The 22760-nt window shown below is 42.5% G+C and overlaps 1 protein-coding gene across 1 annotated transcript in view; it reads right to left on the bottom strand.

Moving 5' to 3' along the window:
- The window catches only part of LOC149458511 (uncharacterized), a 141403-nt gene that overhangs the window by 15289 nt on the left and 103354 nt on the right, over positions 1 to 22760 (bottom strand). The window contains exons 29-31 of the mRNA XM_089682085.1: positions 13332 to 13540; positions 10237 to 10331; positions 3000 to 3115 (exon numbers count right to left, since the gene is read on the bottom strand). Coding sequence (XP_089538211.1) covers positions 3000 to 3115; positions 10237 to 10331; positions 13332 to 13540 — 420 coding nt within the window. The remainder of the gene's footprint in view (positions 1 to 2999; positions 3116 to 10236; positions 10332 to 13331; positions 13541 to 22760) is intronic.

The following is a 22760-nucleotide window of genomic DNA, read 5'->3' as shown; positions in this document are numbered from 1 at the left end:
AGAAAGTAGTTTTTTTTTTCTTTTCTTTTCAAAATTTTCAGGCTTTTTTTGTTTATATAATAAAAAATAAGAAAACCCAGTGGTGATCAAATACCACCAAAGGAAAGCTCTATAAAATTTTCATGTGGGTACAGCGTTGCATGATCGAACAATTACCAGTAAAATAGTGCAGTGCCGAATAGCAAAAAATGCACTGGTCATGAAGGGGCTAAAACCTTCCAGAGTTCAAGGGGTTAAAGGTAGCTTCTCAAAGCACTTTGCAAAGACAAGAGAAGCAAAAACACAAGAAATACACAGAATAAAGCAAAAGGAAAAAATGGACAATTATGTGAAAGCTTGTCTGAAGATGTGATTTCAGCCCGGGTTCACACTGATGCGGTGCGGAATTTGCAGCATTTTCAGTGCGAATCTCGCACAGCATCAGAATCGCACCCCGTTCATGCGAACCGCTGCGGGTGTGTATGTTAAGTTAACAACACCCCGAAATTGGTCCGCAAAACACGGTGTGATGTGGAGAACTGGATCGCATAGATGTGAATACCCATGTGATCCGATTCTAGTGCGGACCCAAAAAAGGGTCCTGCACGTTTTTGGTGCTGATACGGTGCGATTAGAGCCATACAAAATGTACGGCTCCAATTGCACCGCACACAAATTGCATATAATTTGAACAGGAATGCGGTGCGGTTCCTGTGCGTATCACATGCGATATACCGCACCGCATATATGTAAACCCAGGCTGAATGAGTTCAGAGATGACTCTGATGTTCTTTGGAAGTGAATTCCAAAGTTTTGGGGCAAGAAAATCCCAATCATTTCCATGGTCCCTGTTCACACTTTAGCATTTTGTCACCGGTAGCAAAACGCCTGTCGCTCAGAAAAGTACATGAGCTACTTTTTTCAGGCAAATTTGAGCATTTTTGTCCCTATAGACTTGAATGGAAACGCCTTGATAAACGCAATGTGAAAATTTTTTCAAGTTTTGTGTCACATGATTTTCTGCTCAAACAGCAGCTCTTCACTTTTTCAGCAACACTCCACACCTTCCAGTTAAAAAACGGCTGAAAAAAAATGCCTATAATATTTGCAAATCTGCTCAAAAATGCTTGAAAAAAAACACTTGAAAAAAATGCCAGATGGGTGGACTGACAACTCATGGGGCCCCCCGGGCAATAGGGGATCATGGGGCCTCTGTGTCCTTGCCCAAACTCAAAAAATCCTATGAAAAAGGTACCAGGGGCATCTCATGGGGCCCCTACTGACCCCGGGCCCTCGGGCAGTGCCCGAGTTTCCAAATGGTCAGTCCGCCCTGATGCCAGAACACGTTCAGCTAAGTGTGAATGTAGCCTTATCCCGGGTTCACACTGATGCGGTGCGAAATTCTCAGTGTTTTCTGTGCGATTTCCACACCGCATCAGAATCGCAACCCGTTCATGCGAACCGCTGCAGGTGTGCATGTTAAGTTAACGACACCACGAAATCAGTTTGCAAAACTCGGTGTGATGTGCAGAATCAAATCATATGGGGTCAATACCCATGCAATCAGATTCTGATGCAGACAAAAAAAAAAAAAAAAAAAGAGTCCTGCACTATTTTGGTGCGGAGGTGGTGCGATCTGAGCCACACAAAATGTATGGCTCGAATTGCACCGCACAGAAATCGCATGTGATTTGCACAGGACTGTGGTGCGGTTCCTGTGCGAATCCCATGTGATGTGCCGCACCGCATCATGATCGCACCCCATTCATGTAAACCGCGGTGGGTGTGCATGTTAACGACACCCCAAAATCAGTTCGCAAAACACAGTGCGATGTGCAGAATTGGATGGCATAGGTGTAAACAACCATGCGATCTGATTCTGGTGAGGACAAAAAAAAGAGTCCTGCACTATTTTAGTGCAGAGGTGGTGCGATCTGAGCCATGCAAAATGTATTGCTCGAATTTCACTGCACAGAAATTGCATGTGATTTGCATACGAATGCGGTGAGGTTCCTGTGCGAATCCCATGTGATGTGCCGCACCGCATCATGATCGCACCCAGGGGTGGACTGACAACTCATGGGGTCCCTGGGCTATAGGGGATCATGGGGCCCCTGTGTCCTTGCCCACACTCAAACCACACCCAAAAAAGCCAATGAAAGGTACCAAGGGCATCTCATGGGGCCCTCTACTGACCCCGGGCCCTCGGGCAGTGCCCGAGTTCTCGAATGGTCAGTCCACCCCTGATCGCACCCCATTCATGCGAACCGTGGTGGGTATGTGTTAACGACACCCCAAAATCAGTTCGCAAAACACAGTGCAATGTGCAGAATTGGATTGCATAGGTGTGAATACTCACACGATCTGATTCTGGTGCGGACAAAAAAAAAAGAGTCCTGTACTATTTTGGTGCGGAGGTGGTGCGATCTGAGCCATGCAAAATGTATTGCTCAAATTGCACCGCACAGAAATCGCATGTGATTTGCACAGGACTTCGGTGCGGTTCCTGTGCGAATCCCATGTGATGTGCTGCACCGCATCATGATCGCACCCCATTCATGCGAACCGTGACGAGTGTGTATGTTAAGTTAACAACCCCCCCGAAATCAGTTCGCAAAACACAATATGCAGAATCGGATCACATAGGTGTGAATACTCACACGATCCGATTCTGCTGCGGACAAAAAAAAAAAAAAAGAGTCCTGCACTATTTTGGTGCGGGTGCGTGCGATCTGAACCACACAAAATGTACGGCTCAAATTGCACCGCACAGAAATGGCGCAGGAATGCGGTGCGGTTCCTGTGCAAATCATGCGATGTGCCACACCGTATCAGTGTGAACCCGGACTTAGACTCTCCACTCCATCGATCTGATTGATGTGAATGGTTGTTTTATAAAGTGCTGTATATTATGTTGGCAATATATAAATATAAGGTGTTGCTGTAAAAACTTTCTGGAACATTCAGGTTGTCACATTAGCATGGCAGGAGTGAGAAAAATATGTTTTAAACCAACTCACCACATCGATATTTTGGTTCAATGCCTTGATATCACTCCACGGTGCTGCATTCAAGTATTGTCCAATGAATGTTTGTATCCAGGATCTTGTGTCACGGCCACCTATGCAGGCAGAACCTGAACATACATTTGTTTAGTTAGGAGCCATAGGATGCAGATATTCATGCCAATAAAGATTAAAGGTCTAATCTACCTGTATACAGGGGCGGACTGACCATTTGGAAACTCGAGCAGTGCCTGAGGGCCCGGGGTCAGTAGGGGGCCCCATGAGATGCCCCTGGTACCTTTTTCATAGGCTTTTTTGAGTTTGGGTAAGGACACAGGGACCCCATGATCCCCTATTGCCCGGGGGGCCCCATGAGTTGTCAGTCCGCCCCTGCCTGTATATGCACACTCAGGGATAAGGGGGGGACCACCAGTTCTCCACTATATAAACCTGGGACCCTGCATTCACTATATAAACTCAGGACCCTGCATTCAGTATATAAACCCGGGTCCCTGCATTCACTATAGAAACCCGGGCCCCTGCATTCACTATATAAACTCAGGACCCTGCATTCAGTATATAAACCCGGGTCCCTGCATTCACTATATAAACCCGGGACCCTGCATTCAGTATATAAACCCGGGTCCCTGCATTCATTATATAAACCCGGGCCCCTGCATTCACTATATAAACCCGGGACCCTGCATTCACTATATAAACCCAGGACCCTGCATTCACTATATAAACCCGGGACCCTGCATTCACTATATAAACCCGGGACCCTGCATTCACTATATAAATCTCAGACCCTGCATTCACTATATAAACCCGGGACCCTGCATTCACTATATAAACCCAGGCTCCTGCATTCACTATATAAACCCAGGACCCTGCATTCACTATATAAACCCGGGACCCTGCATTCACTATATAAACCCGGGACCCTGCATTCACTATATAAATCTCAGACCCTGCATTCACTATATAAACCCGGGACCCTGCATTCACTATATAAACCCGAGGGCCCTGCATTCACTATATAAACCCGGGACCCTGCATTCACTATATAAATCTCAGACCCTGCATTCACTATATAAATCCCAGACCCTACATTCACTATAAAAACCCAGGACCTTGCATTCAGTATATAAACCCGGGCCCCTGCATTCACTATATAAACCCAGGACCCTGCATTCACTATATAAACCCGGGACCCTGCATTCACTATATAAACCCCAGACCCTGCATTCACTATATAAATCCCAGACCCTACATTCACTATAAAAACCCAGGACCCTGCATTCACTATATAAACCCGGGCCCCTGCATTCACTATATAAACCCGGGCCCCTGCATTCACTATATAAACCCGGGCCCCTGCATTCACTATATAAACCCGGGACCCTGCATTCACTATATAAACCCGGGACCCTGCATTCACTATATAAACCCGGGACCCTACATTCACTATAAAAACCCAGGACCCTGCATTCACTATATAAACCCGGGCCCCTGCATTCACTATATAAACCCGGGCCCCTGCATTCACTATATAAACCCGGGACCCTGCATTCACTATATAAACCCGGGACCCTGCATTCACTATATAAGCCCGGGCCCCTGCATTCACTATATAAACCCGGGCCCCTGCATTCACTATATAAACCCAGGACCCTGCATTCACTATATAAACCCGGGACCCTGCATTCACTATATAAACCCGGGACCCTGCATTCACTATATAAATCCCAGACCCTACATTCACTATAAAAACCCAGGACCCTGCATTCACTATATAAACCCGGGCCCCTGCATTCACTATATAAACCCGGGCCCCTGCATTCACTATATAAACCCCGGCCCCTGCATTCACTATATAAACCCGGGACCCTGCATTCACTATATAAGCCCGGGCCCCTGCATTCACTATATAAACCCGGGCCCCTGCATTCACTATATAAACCCAGGACCCTGCATTCACTATATAAACCCGGGACCCTGCATTCACTATATAAACCCGGGCCCCTGCATTCACTATATAAGCCCGGGCCCCTGCATTCACTATATAAACCCGGGCCCCTGCATTCACTATATAAACCCAGGACCCTGCATTCACTATATAAGCCCGGGCCCCTGCATTCACTATATAAACCCGGGCCCCTGCATTCACTATATAAACCCGGGCCCCTGCATTCACTATATAAACCCGGGACCCTGCATTCACTATATAAACCCGGGACCCTGCATTCACTATATAAACCCGGGCCCCTGCATTCACTATATAAACCCGGGACCCTGCATTCACTATATAAACCCGGGACCCTGCATTCACTATATAAGCCCGGGCCCCTGCATTCACTATATAAGCCCGGGCCCCTGCATTCACTATATAAACCCGGGCCCCTGCATTCACTATATAAACCCAGGACCCTGCATTCACTATATAAGCCCGGGCCCCTGCATTCACTATATAAACCCGGGCCCCTGCATTCACTATATAAACCCAGGACCCTGCATTCACTATATAAACCCGGGACCCTGCATTCACTATATAAACCCGGGACCCTGCATTCACTATATAAGCCCGGGCCCCTGCATTCACTATATAAACCCAGGACCCTGCATTCACTATATAAACCCAGACCCTGCATTCACTATATAAGCCCGGGCCCCTGCATTCACTATATAAACCCAGGACCCTGCATTCACTATATAAACCCAGACCCTGCATTCAATATATAAACCCGGGACCCTGCATTCACTATATAAACCCGGGACCCTGCATTCACTATATAAGCCCGGGCCCCTGCATTCACTATATAAACCCAGGACCCTGCATTCACTATATAAACCCGGGCCCCTGCATTCACTATATAAACCCGGGACCCTGCATTCACTATATCTGGTCTCCCACAGTACACAGAACATGAAAATGCAATTATTTTAGTAAATATAAACTGCTAAATACCTTTTCTCATCAGCAGTTAGAGCAGTCTTGTGACTTCTATCAGTGTTCAGCAGAGCACTGGTTAAAGCTTGTAGGAAGAGTTTTCTTTCTGCTCTAGGAGGATTCAGAACCCCTGACCTCTGTCTGGACAGTCCTGATTGGCCCTGTGCTGATCACATACACTCTCCCAAGAACAAAAAAAGAAACCTCTCTAGCAATACACACTAAACTGAGCATGTGCAGAATAGCTACGGTTCAGTCTGTCTTATCAGGAGATAAGACGTGTACATTTGAACAAGAGGAGGAGCAGAGAAGACAGGATCAAACAGCCTTTTTACACAATGCAGAGGATTAACCCCTTAGGTTCCACAGTGAGTATAACAAGCATTACTGCATATACAGACTGATTGTACTGTTGTGGGTTTAGTAACATTTTAAATAAGATTTTACAGTTAGAAAAAGAACAGAAAAAGTCCTTTTCACACGTTAAAATGGTCACTGCTCTTTAAAACTGTTCTTTTTTTTCTGCAACCAACTTTATGGGGCAAAGGAGTACAAAATGTTTAGGTAACCTAGCAAAAAAGTGAAGCTATGTTCTGTTTTATCATCCAATCGGGTGCAAGCACAAGTCCTTTTTTTTTTTTTTTTTTTTTTAAATCCTTTGCACATGACTGAGATTTAGCCTCAGCTCACATGTATGAAATTAGAGGGGTTTTGAATATCATCCGATGCGCATGACATGTGAATCTGCAGTCTTTTCAATGTACCGGACGCATGTATTTTCAAAAAGAGTCCGGTACGATTTTGAGCCCGTTTCAGGTGCAATTTCCAATGTCATACACTTTGATAATTCGCAGTTGAATCGCACCTGAACCGTTGAACAAAGTCGCAATAGAGGGGGCGAAAATCGTACACATACAGTTGTGTTCAAAATAATAGCAGTCAGACATCACTAACCGGATCAATCACTGTTTTTGGTAGAAATGATATTTCTACATGGCAAATAATTTACTAGCAGGTGTAGTAGAGTAATAGAAATCCAACAGACCCAACAGTCATGACCAGGGGCGGACTGACAACTCATGTGGCCCCCGGGCAATAGGGGATCATGGGGCCCCTGTGTCCTTGCCCAAACTCAAAAAAGCCTATGAAAAGGGTACCAGGGGCATCTCATGGGGCCCCCTACTGACCCCGGGCCCTCAGGCAGTGCCCGAGTTTCCAAATGGTCATGACATGCATGCTGCTGATTCTGTGTCATTGAATCACTCATTGAAAGGGGCACGTTCAAAATAATAGCAGTGTGGAGTTCTATTAGTGACGTCATTCATTCTTTGAAAAACAGGTGGCAATTATTGCCCTTATTTAAGGAAGGAAGGCAGCAAATGTTGTACATACTGGTTACAGTGCATTTCTCTCTGAAATTCTGAGGAAAATGGGTCGTTCCAGACATTGTTCAGAAGAACAGCGTACAGTATTTTCCGGCGTATAAGACGACTTTTCAACCCCTGAAAATCTTCTGAAAAGTCGGGGGTCGTCTTATACGCCGGTGCGAGCCGGTGTCAGGGCGGCACTTTTTCGAGGGGCGGCGCGGCGCCGCCCCCCCTCCTCCTCCAACAGACACAAAGTACAGGGGTGGGCAGAGGGGCTGCTGTACCTTACCTGGCTCCGGTCCCACGACGATCCGGTCCAGGAAGCGCGACTGCTCCTTCTTTCAGTTCGGCCGCTCGATGGTCACGCGGCCGCTCGGCTCCGCCTCCTCACCGGTGATTGGGCGCCAGCACTGGAAAGGCACACAGGCGACCAATCACCGGCGAGGAGGCGGAGCCGAGCGGCCCCGCGAAAATCAAGCGGCCGAACTGGAAGAAGGAGCAGCCGCTCCTCTCCCCCATTGACACTATCGATGGGGCACTATTCCTCCCCCACTGACACCAACGATGAGGCACTGTTCCTCCCCCACTGACACCAACGATGAGGCACTATTCCTCCCCCACTGACACCAACGATGAGGCACTGTTCTTCCCACTGACACCAATGATGGGGCACTATTCCTCCCCCCACTGACACCAATGATGGGGCACTCTTCTTCCCACTGATACCAATGATGGGGCACTATTCCTCCCACTGACACCAATGATGGGGCACTATTCTCCCCACTGACACCAATGATGGGGCGCTATTCCTCCCACTGATACCAATGATGGGGTGCTATTCCTCCCACTGATACCAATGATGGGGTGCTATTCCTCCCACTGATACCAATGATGGGGTGCTATTCCTCCCACTGATACCAATGATGGGCCGCTATTCCTCCCACTGACACCAATGATGGAGCACTATTCCTCCCACTGACACCAATGATGGGACACTATTCCTCCCACTGACACTAATGATGGGACACTATTCCTCCCACTGACACCAATGATGGGGCACGATTCTTCCCACTGACACCAATGATGGGGCACTATTCCTCCCACTGACTAATGATGGGGCACTATTCCTCACGCACCATCATTGGTGTCAGTGGGAGGAATAGTGTCCCATCATTGGTATCAGTGGGAGGAATAGTGCCCCATCATTGGTGTCAGTCGATGAAATAGTGCCCCATCATTGGTGTCAGTGGGAGGAGTAGTGCCTCATCACTGCTGTCAGTAGGAGGAATAGCACCCCATCATTGGAATACCATACTGAAATAGCATACCATATTGAAATCAAATCTGATGTTTTTTCATTTTTATTTGGTGTGCGTTGGAAGAGGGGTAGTCTTATACGGCGAGTATAGCTCAAACCCTATATTTTAACAGGAAAAGTAGGGGGTCGTCTTATACGCCCAGTCGTCTTATACGCCGGAAAATACGGTACCTTGATTAAAAAGTTGATTGGAGAGGGGAAAACATATAAAGAAGTGCAGAAAATGATCGGCTGCTCAGCTAAAATGATCGCAAATGCTTTAAAATGGCAACCAAAACCTGAAAGACGTGGAAGAAAGCGAAAAACTACCATTCGAATGGATAGAAGAATAGCCAAAATGGCAAGGACTCAGCCAACAATCAGCTCCAGGAAGATGAAAGAAGGTGTGACGTTCCCTGTGAGGACTGTTACAATTAGAAGACGCCTATGTGAAGCCAAGCTATCTGCAAGAAGCCCCCGCAAAGTCCCACTATTGGAAAAAAGACATGCTGAAGAGGTTACAATTTGCCAAAGAGCACATTGACTGGCCTAAAGAGAAATGGAGCAACATTTTGTGGACTGATGAAAGTAAGATTGTTCTTTTTGGGTCTAGTGGCCGGAGACAGTTTGTCAGACGACCCCCAAACACTGAATTCAAGCCACAGTACACTGTGAAGACAGTGAAGCATGGTGGTGCAAGCATCATGATATGGGGATGTTTCTCATACTACGGTGTTGGGCCTATTTATTACATACCAGGGATCATGGATCAGTTTGAATACATCAGAATACTTGAAGAGGTCATGCTGCCTTATGCTGAAGAGGAAATGCCCTTGAAATGGGTGTTCCAACAAGACAACGACCCCAAACACACCAGTAAACGTGCAACATCTTGGTTCCAAAGCAACAAGATGGACGTTATGGAGTGGCCAGCCCAATCCCCGGATCTTCATCCAATAGAAAACTTGTGGGGTGACATCAAAAATGCAGATTCTGAGGCAAAACCAAGAAATAGAGAAGAACTGTGGAATGTAGTCCAATCATCCTGGGCTGGAATACCTGATCACAGGGGCCAGAAGTTGGGTGACTCCATGCAACACAGATGTACAGCAGTTCTCAGAAACAGTGCGACTACAACCAAATATTCATGAAGTGATTCAAAGGAAAGCAAAATCTTCAAACATTTTTCAGTTTATATAGTGAATGTTTGAGTTTGTAAAGAAGAATACAAACACTGTGATTTTTTTGAACCGTCTAATATTCACTTTTCTTTAATTTTTTTAGAGGAACAACACAAATGTGATATATTTATCTTCATGTTTTGATTTAAAATAGAATGTGTCGTGTTCCCAATGCATTTGTGTGGATGGAAATAAAAGCTAAAAGAAGGATTTTGAGCTTTATTCACTTTTTTCAACACACTGCTATTATTTTGAACACAACTGTATGTGAACCTGGGCTTAAACTGAACATACTTTCACCGTATTCACTAAGCTAATGTCACCTTTTGGCAAAGTGAACATAGTGTGTGCCTTTAGTAATTCAATCCGTATGAATGTGATGAAGGGCAGGCAAAAATACAGGATGCTTTGCTTGTGTACAATTCCTCCCATAGTATCTGGATGGCAGTTACTGTACCTGAGTTTGCTATCTGTGTTTTCAGAACGGAGCTCACAAAGTTAAAAGCGGCACTGGGGTTTTCAGGGTTTTTAACTTCTTTTAAGGGTTTCATGCTGCAGAAGGGAAAAAAAAGAGTTATCTGGGGTTTACTGGAAATTTGAAAATATAGTACTACCTCCCAGCCTTTTTCTTCCACAGAGACTATTGGACACCGATTGTGAGAGATGGTCAAGAACTATTTGCCATTGGCTGGAGGATATTGATGGACAGGTGCTAACTGACAAGCACTGAAAGAAACCGATTAACATACATGAACAGACAGGTGGATACATATCACTCATGGACTACCTCCCCACTCCCGTTAATCCCTTCCTACAAAGAAAGCAAGCTATTCCCACCTCAACCAACCCTGAGAAAGGTGAAAATGGATAAAAAGTATGCCTTGATCTTAAAATGTATTGTTTACTCCAATATAATTTACATAAAGTGTCACTGGCAGGTCAGAGCAAGGGTTCAACTCAGTGGAGGACTGGAGACCAATGGACACCAATTGTGAGAGATGGACAAGAACCATTTGACATTGGCTGGAGGATATTGATGGACAGGTGCTAACTGACAAGCACTGAAAGAAACCGACTAACATACATGAACAGACGAATGGTTACATATCACTCATAAACTACCTCTCCAATTATTTTAATCCCTTCCCACAACCAAAGCAAGCTATTCCCACCTCAACCAACCCTGAGAAAGGTGGAAGTGGATAAAAAGTATGCAGTGATCTTAAAAAATATTGTTTACTCCAATATAATTTGTATAAAGTGTCATAGGCAGGTCAGAACAAGGGCTCAACTCAGAGGAGGACTGGAGACCAGAGGACACCGATTGTGAAAGATGGACAAGAACCATTTGCCATTGGCTGGAAGATATTGATGAACAGGTTGTCAAGCACTGAAAGAAACTGACTAATATACATGAACAGATGGATGGATATAGAATACTCGTGGACTACCCTCCAATCCCTTCCCACAACCAAAGAAAGCTATTCCCATCTCAACCAACCCTGAGAAAAATTGGAAGTGGATAAAAAGTATGTTTTGATCTTAAAAATATTGTTTACGCCAGGGATGTCCAACCTTTTGACTTTCCTGGACCACAATGGAAGGAGAGGAATTGTCTTGGGCCACATATAAAAACACGCTAACAATAAGGCTCGCCAATGGGCAGAATAAGGTGGACAGATCACAAGTTAACGATCACTGATATATATAATGTACTTATCTGAGCAATAAAACTTAATTTTTTTTGTAATATTTTTATTATAAAGGTAACAGAGGGTTGCATAAACGTGTGCAATATTTGACACTGTTCTTGATAAACTAAAGCATCGACATCTGGTTCAATGGATGTAGTAGCAATTCTGGATTAATTCTCAAGCTGCTCATCACATATTTTCAGTTCTAATTTTGCCCTCTGTGCTTCATCTCTGAATATTATTGCTCACAAATATAAGTGCTGACAAAAAAACTGATGACATGAATAAGGCATGATTGTTAAGAGCGGGAGATTTCTCTTTGTGAAGATAAAACTTATAGAAATCCAGTAAAGAGACACTGTCAAATTTTTCTTTGGTCGAATTTGTGTTCGCTAAGTGTAAACTAATTTTTACAAAAAATGTAAAGAAAACTCAACATTTTAAGTTAGATTTAGGATTTTGTGTTGGGCCACATTCATAGCCATCTTGGGCCGCAGGTTACACACCCGTGGTTTACACCAATATAATTTTTAGAAAGTGTCATAGGAATATCAGAGCAAGGGAGGATTGGAGACCAATGGACACCGATTGTGAGAGATGGACAAGCACCACTTACCATTGAGAATTTTGTTATATACGTGTTAACTGACAAGCACTGAAAGAAACTGACTAACATATACAGTTAATAGAGACAGAGGGATACACATCACTCTTGAGCTACCTTCCCAATTATATTAATCCCTTCCCACAACCAAAGCAAGCTATTCCCACCTCAACTAAACCCGAGAAAGGTGGAAGTGCATAAAAAGCATGCCTTGATCTTAAACATATTGTTTACTCCAATATAATTTACAGAAAGTGTCACAGGAAGATCAGAGCAAGGGTATAGCTCAAAGGTGGACTGGAGACCAATGGACACTGAATGTGAGAGATCATAGCCATCTTGGACTGCAAGACGGCTAACATATAAGAAGAGACAGATGGTTATACATCACTCTTGGGCTACCTCCCCAATTATATTAATGCCTTCCCACAACCAAAGTAAGCTATTCCCAAATCAATCAACCAAGAGAATGGTGGACGTGGATGTCCTGATCTTAAAATTATCATTTACACCAATATATTCTACAGAAAGTGCCACAGGCAGGTAAGGGCAGGGGTTCAACTCAGAGGAGTACTGGGAACCTTTCATGGTAGAGAGAGAACCTTTCAATGGCCTTTCATGGTAGAGATATTTCTGTAAAAAGTGTGCCATTGGCCCATAGTTATAACTGTACGTAAAATTTTTGTTACACATCTTGCAGCATCAGCTTAATTTGCAGTTCTCGTCATTTGGTCACATGACGTTAGAGCTGCAAAGTAAGCTGGTGCTGAAAGACTGGTAATCTTAGGTCTTAAAGGGAAGCAAGTAGCTATATAATGTCCATCATGTGCCACTGACAACAGGTCCCACTCAGGGCCACCAGCCTCACATTTCACACTTGTAGTCTACTCCTCTTCCATAGCTACAACAGTCAATACAGCTGCTATGGGGTCTGGAGGCACAGTGTGCACTTTTAGGGTATGTAAAGGAGCTCATCTAAAGTATAACATGGTAAACAGGACTATTCTGAATATGGCCATCAATGTTAAAGAGGACTACTAGGGTTGCGGTATAGGCCTATGCACCGCTTAGAGTCACTACGGTCATTTAAGGGGGACTTATCAAATGTTTGCTATAGTATAGGGTATATAATAATAATAATAATAATAAATTATTATTATTAGTAAATATTATTATTATCATCAATATTATTAACAGTTTTATGTCACTTTTTTTTCTATAGCTGTGAAAAAAATATTAAATATTGACTCTTACATTTCAGCCAGTGAGTCACAGCCTATATCTGTTGGAATGAACCCGAAGAACCTGGTATCGAGGGACGATTGGAACATCTGGATCTTATTCACAAAAAAGTCACTGTAATTGGCCGTAGTGTAGGAAGTAAAACTAGGTGCAGCCGTGCATATGACTTCTCCAAGGAACAGCTTCTTAACACCTACATTATTGATTGCAGTGATTCCATTCTATGAGATAAAGACACATTTGTCAAATCAACTGATATTTTTTTATGATAGTATAATTATAATCTTGATGTTTGTTTGCTTGTTTGTTTTTCCCATAAACTGAGATTTTTGCACAATTTTGGCAAAAACAGCAAGTTGTACAATTTGTACAATTAGAATGTATGTGTGATTTAAAAAAAAAAACTGTTCAAAAAGGCGTATGTGTGGATTTCCCAATGTAATCAAGATTATTCTTTAAAAAAAAAAACAAAATCTGTATCATAGTTGCGAATGATTCCATGCATGGCACTATGGACAAAGTGACTAGTGTGCACTTTGAACGTGTAGCGCTACCCTCTTGAGCAGGGGTGTCAAACTGGCGACCCTCCAGCTGTTGCCAAACTATAAGTCCCATCATGCCTCTGCCTTTGAGAGTTATGCTTGTAAGTGTCAATCTTGCAAGGCCTCATGGGACTTGTAGTTTGGCAACAGCTGGAGGGCCGCCAGCTTGACACCTGTGCTCTTGAGGGTAAACAGCCCATGTGCTTGGTTTTTGTTGTTGTTTTATTAGGGGTTAACAACTTGGATGGGGTCTAAGGGTATATGGGATGCCCAATAGAACTGAATAACTTGGAGGACAAAAAAAAATCAACACACAGTCTTTGCAAGAAGCACTTGGTCCCCTTAAATGAACCTCCTCAGACCCCAGGTGAAAATTTCCTTTTCCACCTGGCTGTCTTGAGAGTATCCCAGGGCAAGGGATTCCGAAACATAAGGTTCTGTAAATGAATGTTTTTAACATATTTATTAGTTCTTTCCCTCTGTTGGTTGAACTTAATAGACTTATATCTCTTTTTCATCCTATTTAACTATGTAACAAGCTTGCTGAATTACATTTTTATGATTTATAATTCAAAAGTGCCACGCTAGAAAAAACAAATATACGTGAAGTGACAGAAATAAAGATACATATGTCCTTGTGCAAGTGCACAAATAATATTAATAATAGTCCCAAAAAAGTGAAAATAACACAAAGAGTCCCAAATGAGAAATAAATCTATGGAAAATCTTGAATAAGCCAGTTGGTATTCCAAACACCACAACACCTTACGTGCTCCACCATCTTCTGCACAATACAACTCTCACCAAAACAAACACTCATAATTATAAAAAGAGTCAAATGCAGTTGTGTACCTGTGCAGTCCCTGCTTGGGAAATTAAGCCTCCCCCAGTTTCCCGCTACATCCCCATCCACAAACAGGAGGTATACAACCATGATATAGGAAAACAGCCACATAGCGTAAAACCATATGGTGAAATTTGTTAAAAACAATAAGCACTTATCTATAAAAGTCCGCCCCAAGAGTAAGGCAGGTCACTCCCTGGTTACCAGGTGCGTTATGACGTCACAAGCAATAGCAGAGTGGTATTTTCACCTCTTAGAGACTATTATGAATAATGAATCAGTTATACATAAACATGTACTAAATGTGCAAATCTTTGTAATATTACATATTGACTGGGCCACATGACTGGGCCATTAATATTCCTGGCTATGTTCTCTTTCGGAGAGACAGGGTAAAAAGGAAAGGTGGAGGTGTCTGTTTCTATGTTAAAAGTGATCTCAAAGAGAGTGTGAAAGAGGACCTAGTTTATGGAGAGTTTGATGAGGCTGAAGCATTATGGGTAAAAATGCACATGGGGGGTGCGTACTACAAAGGTAATCGTTGGAGTTTGTTATAGGCCTCCCAGTGTTAATGAGGTGGTGGAGACTCAGTTCCTTGCACAATTCGAAAAGGGCTGTAAGGACAGTGAAATTAATGGGGGATTTTAACTATCCAGCAATTGACTGGAGTAATGGCACTGCAGGAACAGTTAAAGGGCCAACATTTATATATACAGTTGTGTTCAAAATAATAGCAGTGTGTTGAAAAAAGTTAATAAAGCTCAAAATCCTTCTAATAGCTTTTATTTCCATACACACAAATGCATTGGGAACACTACACATTCTATTCCAAATCAAAACATGAAGAAAAATATATCACATTTGTGTTGTTCCTCAGAAAAAAATTGAAGAAAAGTGAATATTAGACTGTTCAAAAAAATAGCAGTGTTTGTATTCTTCTTTACAAACTCCAACATTCACTATATAAACTGAAAAATGTTTGAAGATTTTGCTTTCCTTTGAATGACTTCATGAATATTTGGTTGTAGTCGCACTGTTTCTGAGAACTGCTGTACATCTGTGTTGCATGGAGTCACCCAACTTCTGGCACCTGTGATCAGGTATTCCAGCCCAGGATGATTGGACTACATTCCACAGTTCTTCTCTATTTCTTGGTTTTGCCTCAGAAACGGCATTTTTGATGTCACCCCACAAGTTTTCTATTGGATTAAGATCCGGGGATTGGGCTGGCCACTCCATAACGTCAATCTTGTTGGTCTGGAACCAAGATGTTGCACGTTTACTGGTGTGTTTGGGGTCGTTGTCTTGTTGGAACACCCATTTCAAGGGCATTTCCTCTTCAGCATAAGGCAGCATGACCTCTTCAAGTATTCTGATGTATTCAAACTGATCCATGATCCCTGGTGTGAGATAAATAGGCCCAACACCGTAGTATGAGAAACATCCCCATATCATGATGCTTGCACCACCGTGCTTCACTGTCTTCACAGTGTACTGTGGCTTGAATTCAGTGTTTGGGGGTCGTCTGACAAACTGTCTCCGGCCACTAGACCCAAATGGAACAATCTTACTTTCATCAGTCCACAAAATGTTGCTCCATTTCTCTTTAGGCCAGTCAATGTGCTCTTTGGCAATTGTAACTCCTTCAGAACATGTCTTTTTTTCAACAGTGGGACTTTGCGGGGGCTTCTTACAGATAGCTTGGCTTCACATAGGCGTCTTCTAATTGTAACAGTACTGACAGGGAACTTTACACCTTCTTTGATTTTCCTGGAGCTGATTGTTGGCTGAGTCCGCGCCATTTTGGCTATTCTTCTATCCATTCGAATGGTAGTTTGTCGGTTTCTTCCACGTCTTTCAGGTTTCGATTGCCATTTTAAAGCATTTGCAATCATTTTAGCTGAGCAGCCTATCATTTTCTGCACTTCTTTATATGTTTTCCCCTCTCCAATCAACTTTTTAATCAAGGTACGCTGTTCTTCTGAACAATGTCTGGAACAACCCATTTTCCTCAGAATTTCAGAGAGAAATGCACTGTAACCAGCATGAACAACATTTTCTTCCTTCCTTCATTAAATAAGGGCAATTATTGCCACCTGTTTTTCAAAGAATGAATGACCTCACTAATAGAACTCCACACTGCTATTATTTTGAACATGCCCCTTTCAATGAGTGATTCAATTACACAGAATCAGTAGCATGCATGTCATGACTGTTGGGTCTGTTGGATTTCTATTACTCTACTACACCTGCTAGTAAATATTTGCCATGTAAAAATATCATGTGATTGACAGTGATTGATCAGGTTAGTGATGTCTGACTGCTATTATTTTGAACACAACTGTATATTTATTTTTATAACAGTTCATAGAGGCCCCAACTAGGGATGATGCTCTGCTGGATCTGGTAAATCTCAAACCATGCAGAGCTTATTCCATATAAAAGAACATCTGGGTAGCAGTGACCATAACATGATTTCATTAATTGTTAGCTGTAAACAAGCACAAACGGGAAAAATAAAAACACTCAACTTTTAGAGAGCTAATTTTCAAAGGATGAGAGCTGCTCTCCAAGACTTAGACTGAGAGGGAATATTGGCATAGATGAACAGAGGACTAAAATGGGAGTTCTTCAAAAAGACTGTATGTCAACACACTGCAAAATATATTCCCATGGGCAACATGTTTAAAAGGCTAAAAATCAAACCTATGTGGCTTATGGCCAAAGTTAAAAAAAGCTATAGATAATAAGAAAAGAGCTTTTATAAAATATAAAAATGAAGGAATGCTATCATCGTTTAAACATTACAAAGAATATAACAGAATGTGTAAAAAGGAAATCAAGGCCACAAAAATTAAAAACAAACGACAGATAGCAAAATATAGCAGGACAAACCCCCAAAAAAGTCTTCAGATATATGAATAGTAAAAAGGTTCGGTCCGAGCATGTAGGCCCTTTACAAAATCTAGAGTGGGTGACTGGGGACAAAGAGAAAGCAAGTTTATTAAATACCTTCTTCAGCTCTGTGTGTACAAAGGAGCATGGGGGAGCTCTTGTCCATAATGGGCATGCTATTGACACATGTCCAGATGATCCACATTGGCTCACAATTGATATGATCCAAAATATTTAGGCAGAATAAAAGTGAATAAAGCCCCTGGACCGGATGGCATACACCCATGGGTTCTTAAAGAATTGAGCTCTGTCATTTCAAAGCCATTGTTTCTCATTTTTAGGGACTCTTTAATGAATGGCATAGTACCACTGGATTGGTGTAAGGCCAATGTGGTGCCTATATTTAAAAAGGGGTCAAAATATTTACCAAGTAATTATAGACCTGTTAGTTTAACTTCTATAGTTGGGAAGATACTGGAGAGTTTAATAAAAGACCACATAGATGAGTTCTTGCTGAAAAAAAATAGTTTAGGCAACAGACAGCATGGATTCATGAAAGACAGAAGTTGCCAAACAAATCTGATTTCTTTTTATGAGGAGGTGAGCAAAACCTTGGACAGAGGGGTGGCTGTGGACTTGGTATACTTGGACAGAGGAGTGGCTGTGGACGTGGTATACTTGGACAGAGGGGTGACGGTGGACGTGGTATACTTGGACAGAGGAGTGGCTGTGGACGTGGTATACTTGGACAGAGGGGTGGCGGTGGACGTGGTATACTTGGACAGAGGGGTGACGGTGGACGTGGTATACTTGGACAGAGGAGTGGCTGTGGACGTGGTATACTTGGACAGAGGGGTGGCGGTGGACGTGGTATACTTGGACAGAGGAGTGGCGGTGGACATGGTATACTTGGACAGAGGGGTGACGGTGGACGTGGTATACTTGGACAGAGGGGTGGCGGTGGACGTGGTATACTTGGACAGAGGGGTGGCAGTGGACGTGATATACTTGGATTTTGCAAAAGCATTTGACACAGTTTCCCACACACAGCTAAGGTAAAGTCTACAGGCTTGGAAAAAATCTGTATGTAAATGGATAGAAAACTGGCTAAAAGATGGTATTCAGAGAGTAGTGGTTAATGATTCATACTCTGAATGGTCTAGTGGTGTCAGCGGTGTACCCCAAGGTTCAGTGTTGGGACCTGTGACGGGAGTGACTTTTGGGGGTGGGGGGACCGCTTGGTCAGCTCATGTCCCCCTCATTATGTTTAACCCACCCTGTGCCTGTTAAGGGGTACAGGGTGTGAATGTGAATGTCCCAGTATTGTGTATAGTGTGTGTTCCTTTGTCCCTGCCATGTGGTTGCCCATTGTCTACTGCATTTGTGTGTTGTCCTTTGTCTAGGCCACATGGCTGTCCATTGTTTTTTTGCCATGTGCTCCCCCCCATGGTGCTGTGTCTTCCTGTCCAGCCAACTATTATGGGATGTACTGTTTGTGTATTGGTGTGGGGGTTGGTCAATGTCCTTTGCCACATGGCTGCATCCCATTGTTCTGTGTCTTGGGTTGGTTGGGGTGGTTCACTGTAGCCCTTCCCACTGATAGGGAGGGCTGATGATGTATTTCCTGTTCCTGGTTGTGTTTCCCCGCCCTCTGTATATATCCTGTGTTTTGTGTTAAAATAAAGAGTTGGCTTCCTGTTTTAAGAGCTGGGTGCTGTCTTTTTCCTGAGGGATTTTAAGGGTGTGGTCCGTGGATGGTGTTCGGACAGGGAAGCTGCGGTTCAACGGAATATACCCAAGTGCGGTCGGGTACCGGTTCTGTTACAGGACCCTTACTTTTTAATATACTTACAGTATAAACAATATAGGTTCTGGGATTATAAATCCCATTTCAGTCTTTGAAGATGACACCAAGCTGTGCCGTGAAATAAAGTCCTTACAGGATGTCTTCAACTTACAAGCCGACCTCAATGCTCTGTGTAATTGGCAACTATGTGGCCAATGAGGTTTAATGTTGATAAATGTAAGGTTCTGCACTTGGGGGCTAAGAATATGCATGCATCATACATACTAGGGGGGTACAACTGGGGGAATCAATGGTGGAGAAGGATCTGGGAGTTCTGGTAGATCACAAGCTTAATAATGGCATGTAATGCCAAGCTGCGGGTTCTAAAGCGAGCAAAATCCTCTCTTGTATTAAAAGAGGTATAGACTCCAGAGAGAGATATAATTTCCCCCGGTACAAATCATTAGTAACACCTCATCTGGAATATGCAGTTCAGTTTTGGGCACCAATTCACAAAAAGAACATTGGGGACTGGAGAAAGTGCAGAGAAGGGCAACCAAACTGATGAGAGGCATGGAGGAGCTCAGCTATGAGGAAAGATTAGAGGAACTGAATTTATTCTCTCTTGAGAAGAGGAGATTAAGGGGGGATATGATAACCATGTATAATACATAAGGGGGGATATGATCTCCATGTATAATACATAAGGGGGGATATGATAACCATGTATAATACATAAGGGGGATATGATAACCATGTATAATACATAAGGGTGTGATATGATCTCCATGTACAATACATAAGGGGGGGATATGATCACCATGTATAATACATAAGGGGGGGATATGATCACCATGTATAATACATAAGGGGGGGATATGATCACCATGTATAATACATAAGGGGGGGATATGATCTCCATGTATAATTCATAAGGGGGGATATGATCTTCATGTATAATACATAAGGGGGGATATGATCTCCATGTATAATCCATAAGGGGGGATATGATCTCCATGTATAATACATAAGGGGGGGATATGATCTCCATGTATAATACATAAGGGGGATATGATCTCCATGTATAATACATGGGGGGGGGGTATGATCACCATGTATAATACATATGGGGGACATGATCTCCATGTATAATGCATAAGGGGGATATGATCCCCATGTATAATAGATAAGGGGGGACATGATCTCCATGTATAACACATGAGGGGGGATATTATCTCCATGTATAATACATAAGGGGGATATGATCCCCATGTATAATAGATAAGGGGGGATATGATCACCATGTATAATACATAAGGGGGCATATGATCACCATGTATAATACATAAGGGGGGATATGATCCCCATGTGTAATACATGAGGGGGGATATGATCTCCATGTATAATACATAAGGGGGGGTATGATCTCCATGTATAATACATAAGGGGGGATATGATCACCATGTATAATACATAAGGTGGAATATGATCACCATGTATAATACATAAAGGGGGATATGATCTCCATGTATAATACATAAGGGGGATATGATCACCATGTATAATACATAAAGGGGGATATGATCTCCATGTATAATACATAAGGGGGGGATATGATCTCCATGTATAATACATAAGGGGGATATGATCACCATGTATAATACATAAAGGGGGATATGATCTCCATGTATAATACATAAGGGGGGATATGATCTCCATGTATAATACATAAGGGGGGATATGATCACCATGTATAATACATAAGGGGGGATATGATCTCCATGTATAATACATAAGGGGGGATATGATCACCATGTATAATACATAAAGGGGGATATGATCTCCATGTATAATACATAAGGGGGGATATGATCTCCATGTATAATACATAAGGGGGGGATATGATCTCCATGTATAATACATAAGGGGGGATATGATTTCCATGTATAATACATAAGGGGGGATATGATCTCCATGTATAATACATAAGGGGGATATGATCTCCATGTATAATACATAAGGGGGGATATGATCTCCATGTATAATACATAAGGGGGGATATGATCTCCATGTATAATACATAAGGGGGGGTATGATCACCATGTATAATACATAAGGGGGATATGATCTCCATGTATAATACATAAGGGGGGATATGATCACCATGTATAATACATAAGGGGGGATATGATCATTATGTATAATACATAAGGGGGGATATGATCTCCATGTATAATACATAAGGGGGAATATGATCTCCATGTATAATACATAAAGGGGGATATGATCTCCATGTATAATACATAAGGGGGGATATGATATCCATGTTTAATACATAAGGGGGGATATGATCTCCATGTATAATACATAAGGGGGGATATGATCACCATGTATAATACATAAGGGGGGATATGATCTCCATGTATAATACATAAGGGGGGATATGATCAACATGTATAATACATAAGGGGGGATATGATCAACATGTATAATACATAAGGGGGGATATGATGAACATGTATAATACATAAGGGGGGATATGATCTCCATGTATAATACATAAGGGGGGATATGATCAACATGTATAATACATAAGGGGGGATATGATCTCTATGTATAATACATAAGGGGGCGCTCTTTATGTCTGGAGGAACAGAGATTTAATCTCCAAATACGGAAAGGTTTCTTCACAGTGAGAGCTGTGAAAATGTGGAATAGACTCACTCAAGAGTTGGTTCTCGCCAGCTCAGTGGATTGCTTTAAAAAAGTCCTGGATTCTTTCTTAGATACACAGAATATAGCTGGATACTAACATTTATAGGCTAAGTTGATCCAGGGAATATCCGATTGCCTCTCGGAGGATCAGGAAGGAATTTTTTCCCCTGCAGGAGCAAAGTAGATCATTCTTTGCTGTTTTTTTTCCTTCCTCTGGATTAAATGGGGGTATAGGATTAAAACCTTTTTTTTTTATGGTTGAACTAGATGGACTTTTGTCTTTTTTCAGCCAGACTAACTATGTAACTATGTAACATATAACAAAAGAACCAAAGGTATATAACAATATATATATATATATATATATATATATATATATATATATATATATATATATATATATATATATATATAAAAACAGTATAAAGTCCCCAAAAAGTCCACCATAGAAAAGTGCAAAATCAGTGCCGTTCCAAAAAACAGAAGAATTGAGTCATTCCAAATTCACACCACACGAAGGTAATAAAAGATCACTACACCAATTCACCACAGTGTGTATAGATCCACCTTACCAGATGGTATGACCACCAATCAAGGAATGGTCACACAAGATTTTAACATCATCCACGTCAGGATATGTCTCTCACAGCGGAACTCTG

The sequence above is a fragment of the Staurois parvus genome, unplaced genomic scaffold (genome assembly GCF_062004578.1).
Source record: "Staurois parvus isolate SC_StPar_1 unplaced genomic scaffold, SC_StPar_1.0 ptg000285l, whole genome shotgun sequence".
NCBI classification, from domain to species: Eukaryota; Metazoa; Chordata; class Amphibia; order Anura; family Ranidae; genus Staurois; species Staurois parvus.
This window is presented reverse-complemented; position numbering and strand designations above follow the sequence as displayed.